Here is a 9,460-nt window from a genome sequence, read left to right as displayed (position 1 = left end):
TCTTGTAATTCTCAACTTCTTCAAAAAATGAGTCTAAAAAAGCACTAAACTTATCATGAAGTGTACTTGAAGTCAATGTATCTTCTAGTGCCTTGTTACATCTACTCCTAAGGGGCCAATGTTTAATGATAGAGAGTTGGTTTTCACTATTTGAAATGCAATTTCTAACAACTCCGCAACCAACATGTCTTGCTTTAATTGTCCATCGTTGCATAATATATCTTGATGGAATTTCTAATACTTGCTTCTTTACTAAAATGTGCAAGCTATGTTTGCATAATATACCTTCCATCTTAAATTTCGCACAAGAGCACTTAATTCTTTTATCTTTGGATGCATTGAAAACAACATGATGCTTTACCCTCTTCTTGCTCTCAGCCTCGCTATCTATATTCCAAACTGCATAGGTAGCACTTACGCCGTCCTTCGACAACCTTTCATGAAGCATGGAGTAACTATCCTTGAGTTTTTTCTGAAAGATAGTAAACATATTCTTCGTATAATTCTCCCTAGCTTGTTTTTCAATAGGATGTTCCATCATCAATGTAGGAACATAGTTTGTGGACTTAAAATCTTGCTCAAGTTCAGCGGCTCGGCGAGCTTCGACATCATTATCATATTGCTTAACAAAATCATGTAACTCGGTATTTGCATTCACAAAATGATCAAAAAAAGTATTAATTCCCTCACTCCACTGAGTAGATGTCATTCCTGCAGTAAAATTATCTTTAAGATAAACTGGAACCCAATGGTCTCGATGATTGTATAAATTTACTAACCAATTCCTTTTATCTGCACCATATTTGTCCCTCATTAAATTTACTAACCAATTCCTTTTATCTGCACCATATTTGTCCCTCATTTCTTCCCAACGCTTTACAAATTTTTCTTCTGATTTACTCCAATACCATTTAACGCTTTACAAATTTTTCTTCTGATTTACTCCAATACCATTTGTTATACTTTATACCCACATCCTCACTATATTCATTATGCATTGATTGAAGATTTTGTAAGGTATTCCTATGAAGTTGCCACGAACAAAAGCGATGACGAGTTTGAGGAAAAACTTTATGAATTGCACCACACATAGCTTTATCTTGATCAGTGATGATTGTTAATAGTGCTACACCCGACATACATTTTAACCATTGGCTAAATAACCATATAAATGTCTCCTCCGTTTCATCGGTCAGTGATGCACACCCAAATAGAGTAGATTGTCGATGATGGTTAACGCCCGTAAATGGTGCAAACGGCAATTTTAAATTGTTCGTTCTATATGTAACATCAAAGCAAACAACATCTCCAAATTGCAAGTAAGAAGTCTTCGACCTACCATCCATCCAAAAAACACTTCTCATCATCCCATCATTTTCTAAATCAAGTGCGAAGTAAAATTGAGGATCAGATGCTTTTTTCTCTTGAAATTGACGAACTATGCTCACGCACTCATGACTGACATTATTTTTTTCGTTTAATTCTAAGTTGTGCTTGGCATTCTTGTTGAGTGAGAGAGCCTTGCTCATTCTTGCGAACACCAAATCCCTTAAGTCTAGCGTATGCATTGTAGAAATTATAAGCTTCCTCATGAGTAGATAACTACATTCTAATATATGGATCAACAACAAAATTACCTTCACCATTTTCAACGCCAATAGGCTCATCAACATTCTGCTCTACAACCTTACAAATGGTAGAAGGCCGTAAACCTTGATTGTCAAGAGTATCTATCAACCTTCTTGTCGATTGAGCTCGATGAAGTGTCCGATGTGAGTAGTGCTTCTTTACCCGATTTGGGGTGGTTAATGGATGACCATTATGATTAATATTTAAATTTCGAACCACCCATTTTTTAGTGCTTCTATCGAGTCTAATAACCATCCTTACGTTGCATCCACATCTTGTATCGAACTTTCGAACTACATTCCGACCATCTTCTCTTTTATCTTTTAAAAATTTAAATCCTTCCTTGTCACATACATATATTCTAGATATGATTGCATCTTTCTTTCTCGACCAAGTTGTGTGACCCTTGCGAACACCAAATCCCTTAAGTCTAGCGTATGCATTGTAGAAATTATAAGCTTCCTCATGAGATAATATTCATAATTCATATTCCAAAATCAACCAGAATTACAAGTTAAAACCTCCAACAAACAAGTTAATTCATAACCTAAACTTGGCTGAAGACACACATAATTCGAGTTCGAATTCGAAACTCCATATATGAATATTAGAGTCCGCATTTGAATTCAATAATTTTAAACAAATACAAATGTGTAACAACTTAGTATTCGATTCGAACTCGAACCAACCCTAGTAGCACCTGGATCAAAAGGCAATGTTGCTCGTAAACTACCAAATGCCAACATGTTCCCATTAGAATTCCAAGCATCTACTCTACAACTGATACGATCAATACCAAAAACAGAAAAAAAGGTAGTTCCCATTAGAATTCCAAGCATCTACTCTACAACTGATACGATCAATACCAAAAACAGAAAAAAAGGTATCCAATCACTTCGAAAAGAAAAGCCACTCTACAACTGATACGATCAATACCAAAAACAGAAAAAAAGGTATCCAATCACTTCGAAAAGAAAAGCCGATGACAAAAAAAACTAACATACAACAATAAAAAAAACCACCTGAATTCGAGCGTTTTTTTTGGGCGTTTTTTGGGCAAGGTCGAGGAGACAAAGATGATGTGGGGTTTTTTTGCGAACGTCGAGCTTGTTTTTTTGGGCGAGGTCGAGGAGACGAAGAAGAAGATGGGGGGGGGTTGTGGACGTCGAGCGGTTTTTTGAGGGTGAGGAGACGAAGAAGATCGGGGTTTTTTTTTGGGCTAAACACGCTCGCGGTCATCAATAGGGTGTAATTTTAGAATTTGTTTTTTCTTTTTTGGGGAATTGTTTGAGATCAATGGCTGAGATGATTTTGGGGTTTTTGAGATCAATGGCTGAGATTGCGCATCCTTAGGCTACACCTAGGGAGTCACCATATATATATATGTATACACATATATATATATATATGGGAAACATAGACATATGTGCTTCGATTTGGATTTATTAAGAGAGAAAGAAGGATTATGGTTTTTTTTCCTCTATACTATTTGATTCATAGGTTTTTTTTGGCTAAAATATCATTAAAAAAACTTTGGATGATTATCAAACAACCACCCATTATTAGAAAAACCCTCTTAATTTAGGGTTATCAGAAAAAGCCCTTTAATTTTAAGATTTTGTCAAAACAACTACAATGTTAACCTCCATTTTTGATGTGGATGCGTAAAATTATGCATGAAGATATCTTTTCACTGAAAAATTGCAGTTCACGCTTCTTGGTGCTAACTGATGAACTACTTCAAGACACTTAATACATTTGAGAGACTAATCTTTGTTGGACCCTAGAGGGGGGTGATTAGGGTCAAGAGGCTCTAATATGCAATAAAAAATTCAGCACAAGCAAACCACAAAACAGTAAAGCAATTAAAGTAAGAGAAATAGAGTTAGGAGTTCGTTATCCTTGACGCGCGATGTGTTAACGAGGTTCGGCCCTCTGGCCTACGTCCCCGCTCCCCACTCTCGAGGAGAAATCCACTACACACCCAGTTTGGAAGCCGGAACTTCGTCTACACAGCGATCTCCACAGATCTCTCTCACTACACAGTTTGATCTCAACAGATCACACCTTCACAGTAGATCTTACACAAGATCTCACTCACACAGCAGAAGAAAAATGCAAGAACCTCTCTTTACACAGCCCCTATAGCAAAGAGTAGGTTTGCTGAAGCCTGGAAGTGAATCACACTTAAAACAGAGAGAAAAACAAGATTTGAAAATTTTTCTCCGGAAACAGAAAGCTCTCTCTGGTTTTTGAAACGTTAGGGCTGAGGAAGAAGAAGCAGCCTGGGGGTTTTTATAAAAGAGTTTAAACCAATTAAAAACAAAAACCCAATCTTCCTATTTAGGAAGATAATCTACTTTTCAGGTTGTTACCTCAGACTGTGCCAAACACTATTAAGTGAAAGCACAACAGTCGACGCAAACGACCGTTTTAAAAAAGTCACCGTTGACAGAAAGAAAATTTCGGTCGTCCGAAATAAACCTTCGGTCGACCGAAAAATCACGTCGGTCGACCGACCGAAAAATTCGGTCGACCGCGAGCTGCTTCGAAAACTTGGAAAACAAACAGAACCATCGTCGGTCGACCGGTACGGTCGACCGATTTGAAAATCGAGATTTCGGTCGACCGTACCGGTAAACCTAAGTATGAAATCGTGTGTGTGATTCCCAATAGCTTCAAGTAAAATCAGTAACTCTTTGCCTACATTCTAGCACTAGAGAGAAAAAACAAAAGAAAGCTAATATCCTCATATAGAGAGCAATATACTTGAGCTTTGATATAGCTTGAATCGGATGAAGCTTTTAGTTGAATTTGTCGTTCTTGAAATAACGTTGCTTCATCTCTTGGCCTCCTCCTCCTTTGGATATCTTCGTTGTAGCGTATATTCCATCCATCCTCCGTTAATGGCACTAATGAGCTTGATAAATGAATTTACTACATTTTCACTCAATAAGCTATTAGTACCGATAATGGTGGTTGTAAAACATCATCAAAACATAAGGACTAACAATCTCAAAATATGAAGATTTCGAGATTAATTTTAAAATATGAAGATTTTGAAAATAGTTGTTTAATATATTGAAGATTTGGGGTACTAATATCAAACAAACCCAATCTTTTGTGTGTGTGCGTATATATATACACACTATTACTACTATAAAAAGAGGATTTGGGTGTTAAAACTTTTAATTTTCCTTTTTGCCCTCCCAAATTTTGATAAATTCTAACTATTCATTTATCTCTAATTAATCTTTTATTAAATAAATATAATCGCTTATTAGTTACGCACCATACCTTCCTAAATAATTATAATTATTAATAATATTATAACTATTATTTATTTAAAAAACACAATTATTAGTAATAACTAATTAAATTATTATAATAATTATTTATGAATTGTAATAAAATAATTAAAATAATAGTATAAGTAGAATGATATATTACTAAATACTTGAATTAGATACTACTAATGATTGAAAAATCGATACTTGGTAATGATTGAAAAATAACCTTTTTACAAAAAATATTTAATATTAATAACAGTACTATTAATTATTGAGAATAGTACAACAAAACTTTATAAAATATTTATAGTATTAAACTATTTAAGAGCATAATTAAAAAAATTAAATTAGATAAATATCTTATAGTATATAGACAGTATAATTTTTTAATAACATTACTTGAACTAAGAATTATAATATTAAATAAGGTAAATTGCGATAAACCCCCCATGAAATTTCTGCATTTTGCAGTAAATAGACTCTATGAACTTTTAAAATCACACTAAACCCCTAATAACGTTCGTAGAAAGCCCCTAATATCTTTTAGATAAATTGTACCAAACACCCAATAACTTTCAAAATGCCTTTTTATACCATTTTTTGGTTCTAATTTATAGGGGTTATCTACAAAATTTAGAAAGTTATTGGGGTCTTCTTTAAAACAGAAAATTCATTGGGGGTTTAGTGTAATTTTGAAAGTTTATATGGGCTGAAAGTTCACAAGGGTTTAGGGTAATTTATCCTATTAAATAATTATAATGAGAAGTAAGTATTACAATAAGTCATAGGTACAAGTGTAACTATCCAGAAAACATAGAAAAAAGGTAGCAATATTAATGCAGCTTAATTAATTTAGAATTAAGTTAATAATTTTCAGGTTGGAGGGCTATATTAAGAGAACTTATACAATTGGTGGTTTTATTTAAGAACAAGTTAGATTTTGGGACCTATTTAAAAAAGTTAATATTAGGCAATCATTATAGGAAAAATATTCAATTACAATAACTATACAATAATAATTAATTCATATACTTCTTTTTAAGCAATATTATTATATAACTTTATTTATTAATGCATAGTTTTACTATTCAATAAAAAAACTCAAAACTTAAAACATGTACGTTTACGTGCAAAGTACGTGCATTATACTAGTGTGTGTGTGTGTAGAGAGAGAGAGATAGAGGAAAATGGCGAAACTTGGTACTAAATTTCTCCATTGGTTTTGCTAGTGATGTGGACTAATGTAGTCCTTACATCTAATATTGAGTAGATAGAGCACGATTGAGGTAAATTTGCAAAAAAAAACCTCACTTTTCAAAAGAAAATGAGCTGGCATTTATCTCTCCTCTCTCTCCCTAGCATTTATCTCTCACTACGCGATCTCTCTCTCTCTGCTCCTATCTCTCAACAAAGAGTTGGCCTTCTTCTCCCTTTCTAACCTCGCCACCCATCTTCCTATAGATCCACTGTCACCGCCTTCCAATCAATCCGCCACTGCTCTCGCCTTCAAGACAGTGCCACAACGCCCTCACCCCCGCCCTCGCCTTTCGACAGCGCCACAGCCACCTTTCGACACCTCCGCCTAATAGAAGAGATGCCTGACAATGTCGTGTCGTTGCCCTCGCCTTCCGACAGCGCTGTCACTAAGTAGAAGAGATGCCTGATAGCTTCGTACTGTCGCCCTCACCTTCCGACAGTTTCGTCGAGTAAAAGAGACGCCCGACAGCATCGTGTCGCTACCCTCACCTTCAGATAGCGTCGCTGCTGCTGCCTCGAGCGAGCAACAATGGAAATCTCTTCTTCTCATGAGGTCATCCTATCCGGGACCATCTCCTCGAGCGAGCAATAATTGGCAATAACAGTGCCTCTAGTTGAGAAGGTAATGAATTTTATATATGTTTGTTATTAACTATTATCAATTGGTGTTGTGGTGAGATTAAATAAAACATATCGGGTTATATTAGTGTTGAGAAGCAATATTAGGCTCCGCATAAGAAAACTTATTGGCACTAGGCTTATGAAATTGTTATCTACGTGTGCGTTTCACTAGTTTTATGCTTGAAATTCTTGTGAGCAACTTTATGAATTCATCATTATTCTATTTTCTCAAATTCTTCTAGGTTCATTGTTATCTCCTTATTGTGAATTTCACAAGGGTCATGTGAGCAATTTAGTTTGAATTGTGGAATTTCACAAATTGTGTAAACTTCATAAATTGGTGAGTATGGCATATAAGAATATTAGTTAGATTTTATGTCGGAATAATATATGTCAGCAAATATTGGAGAATTGTGAATTTTTAGTGTATGTAAGTAAATTTGTAGGAGAGATTTGCATTTATTTTTAAATTCATGGCTAACAAATTCATATGATATTTTTAATACTACAGAATTGTCCAATGGAGAAAATTCAAATTATATAGTGATGATGTTATTCCATGAAGGGAAGGAGTTTCCAATGGACAACGATGCACACAACTACTACAATACATATGCAAAAAAGATTGGGTTTGGAATTCACAAAGATACTTTTTAAAAAAATCAAAGAAAGCTTCAAGAGAGATTCTTTCGAGGACTTTTGTCTACGATAAAGTGGAGAGAAAGAAAGCATCGACTAAAAATACAAGTGGATCAATTATCAATTATCGTCCGGAAACTAAAGTTGGTTGTGGTGCAAAAATGAAGATTAGGCACATCTTCACTTGGATGGTTACTAAGTTCAATTCTGAGCATGTTCATCCTTTAACAAGCCTCGACAAAGTAATATATCATCATTCTCACAAGCAGTGACATCGATCGAAGCCTCGTATTGGTCTCATTGAGTTGTTGCATGAAGAGTGAATAAAACCGTCTAATATTAAAAAGCTGCTTTATGTTGGATACTAGGGATAAGATGATGAACCACACAACATATGATTGGTCATATCAGAAAGATAATGCAAAATAACATTGGCTGTGAATGCTTAAACATCATTAGTCATTTCCAAGATAGAAAGGAGTAGGATCCAAATTTCTATTTTGCTATGGAGATCGATCACCTTGGTACACTGAGAAGTGTGTTTTGGGCCAATGGTAGAGCTAGAGATTCTTATTTAAGTCTTGGAGATGTGGTGATGTTTGATACCACATACAAGACTAATCAGTTAAGTATGTCATTTGCTCCATTTACAGGGGTAAACCACCACCGCCAATCCACCCTCTTCGGTTGTGCATTGCTTGCAAACGAGTGAGAGGAAAACTTCAAGTGGTTGTTTTCTTAATGGCTCAAGTGTATGCATGGGGTTGCACCAAAGGCTATCATATCTGATCAGGATGCACAGATGAGAAGGTGGCTTTGAAGAACCGGAAGAGCAAAAAGAGGTGAGACAACAAAAATATGATCATTGTCAACAATTGGGTCACTACAGGATGGGTTGTCAATTGTTGGGAAGTTTAATTTAGTTCATTTGTTTTACATATATTTTATATATTGTTTATTGTTTTGCTTTTCTTGAAATTTCACTAATTAATTTCTTTTTGTCTTTCATTTATAGAAGAAGCAAAAGAGATAGATTGTGAGATAGTTTACAAAGTATTTTGGAGCCCAAGAGTAAGAGGTGTTAGATGATATGGTTGTTTTATTGACCAATTTGGTTGTTTATTGACTAATTTGGTTATATGGACTTGTTGATGTAAGTGAACTTTGATGATGTATGAACTTGTTGATGTTGTTCGGTTTTAAATTATTGGTAAGTTGTGTAGTTTTATTGTTGTAAGGACTTATTGACTAACTATGATTGTATTGAAGTTTTTGTATGTTGTGGTTGTATGGACTAATTGGTTGGATTATGTACAATTTTGGTTATTGTGGTTATGTTGTTGGCATTGAAGTATTTGTATGTTGTGCTTGTATGAAGTAATTGCTTGGATTATGTACTATTTTGATTATTGGAGTTATTAGTGTATACAATGTTATTGGGTTTTAGTTGGGACTTGTTATTTTTGGATATAGTCATTTACTTGTTGGTATCAAGGTATTATGGTAGTTTTGTTAGATAGCGTGGTTTTTTGGATTCGCAATGTTAAGATATGAACGAGTGAACTACTTGTAGCTCCCACCTCATTTAATCCCAACAATCAAGTGCATTAAAGAGACTTACAAATTTCACAAATTATATAAAAATTGACAAATCAAGAAACTTACAACTCCCATGCACAACCAATAACACTACACATTCCTTTCTAATCCAATCTCAAACATTTGATCGACCAGTTCATATTCCTCATCTACTTTCTTTTCTTTCTCACATAAAAAGCTAATAACAATTATTCTATTTTTATTCAAATCTATCCCAAGCAACACCAGATCAAAATACATACTGAAATTACAATGGGAACAAAGTGAAGTTACAATTTCCAGGGATACAAAGTAGAATTAGAAGAATATAAAATGAAATTTCAAGCTCATGAGCTTCTTCCTCTCTCCTCCTCATCTTAATCTAACCCATTATCAAATGCACAAAAGTCATCATGTACAATAGAGGATAAAAACACAAATTTGTC

General features: G+C 34.6%; 1 protein-coding gene and 1 long non-coding RNA gene across 3 annotated transcripts; one reads left to right on the top strand and one right to left on the bottom strand.

The window, feature by feature from the left end:
- LOC109835469 (protein FAR1-RELATED SEQUENCE 5-like) lies at window positions 912-2,468 on the bottom strand. The gene is made up of 3 exons (XM_020403447.1): window positions 2,330-2,468; window positions 1,638-2,087; window positions 912-1,555 (listed from the first exon to the last, which is right to left on the bottom strand). The coding sequence occupies exons 1-3, from the start codon at window positions 2,466-2,468 to the stop codon at window positions 912-914; spliced, it is 1,233 nt and encodes a 410-aa protein (XP_020259036.1).
- Window positions 6,280-8,736, top strand: LOC109832402. 2 transcript variants are annotated; one of them, XR_002244753.1, is made up of 3 exons: window positions 6,280-6,798; window positions 8,090-8,278; window positions 8,452-8,736. It is a non-coding gene; the product is annotated as an uncharacterized LOC109832402 (long non-coding RNA). The 2 variants fall into 2 exon arrangements; XR_002244752.1 differs by having other exon boundaries at window positions 7,309-8,278.

Source organism: Asparagus officinalis, chromosome 3, assembly GCF_001876935.1.
Source record: "Asparagus officinalis chromosome 3, Aspof.V1, whole genome shotgun sequence".
NCBI classification, from domain to species: Eukaryota; Viridiplantae; Streptophyta; class Magnoliopsida; order Asparagales; family Asparagaceae; genus Asparagus; species Asparagus officinalis.
The sequence above is the reverse complement of the archived record's forward strand: the minus strand, read 5'-3'. Positions and strand labels throughout refer to the sequence as shown.

Excerpts from the sequence above, each read along its gene's own strand:
- LOC109835469 (XM_020403447.1), bottom strand. The coding sequence starts at position 2,468 with ATGCTTGGAATTCTAATGGGAACTACCTTTTTTTCTGTTTTTGGTATT. Across the intron at positions 2,088-2,329 it reads AACATTGCCTTTTGATCCAG|CTTATAATTTCTACAATGCA; the intron begins GTGCTACTAGGG and ends CTCATGAGGAAG. Across the intron at positions 1,556-1,637 it reads TGGCGTTGAAAATGGTGAAG|ACTTAAGGGATTTGGTGTTC; the intron begins GTAATTTTGTTG and ends TGCATACGCTAG.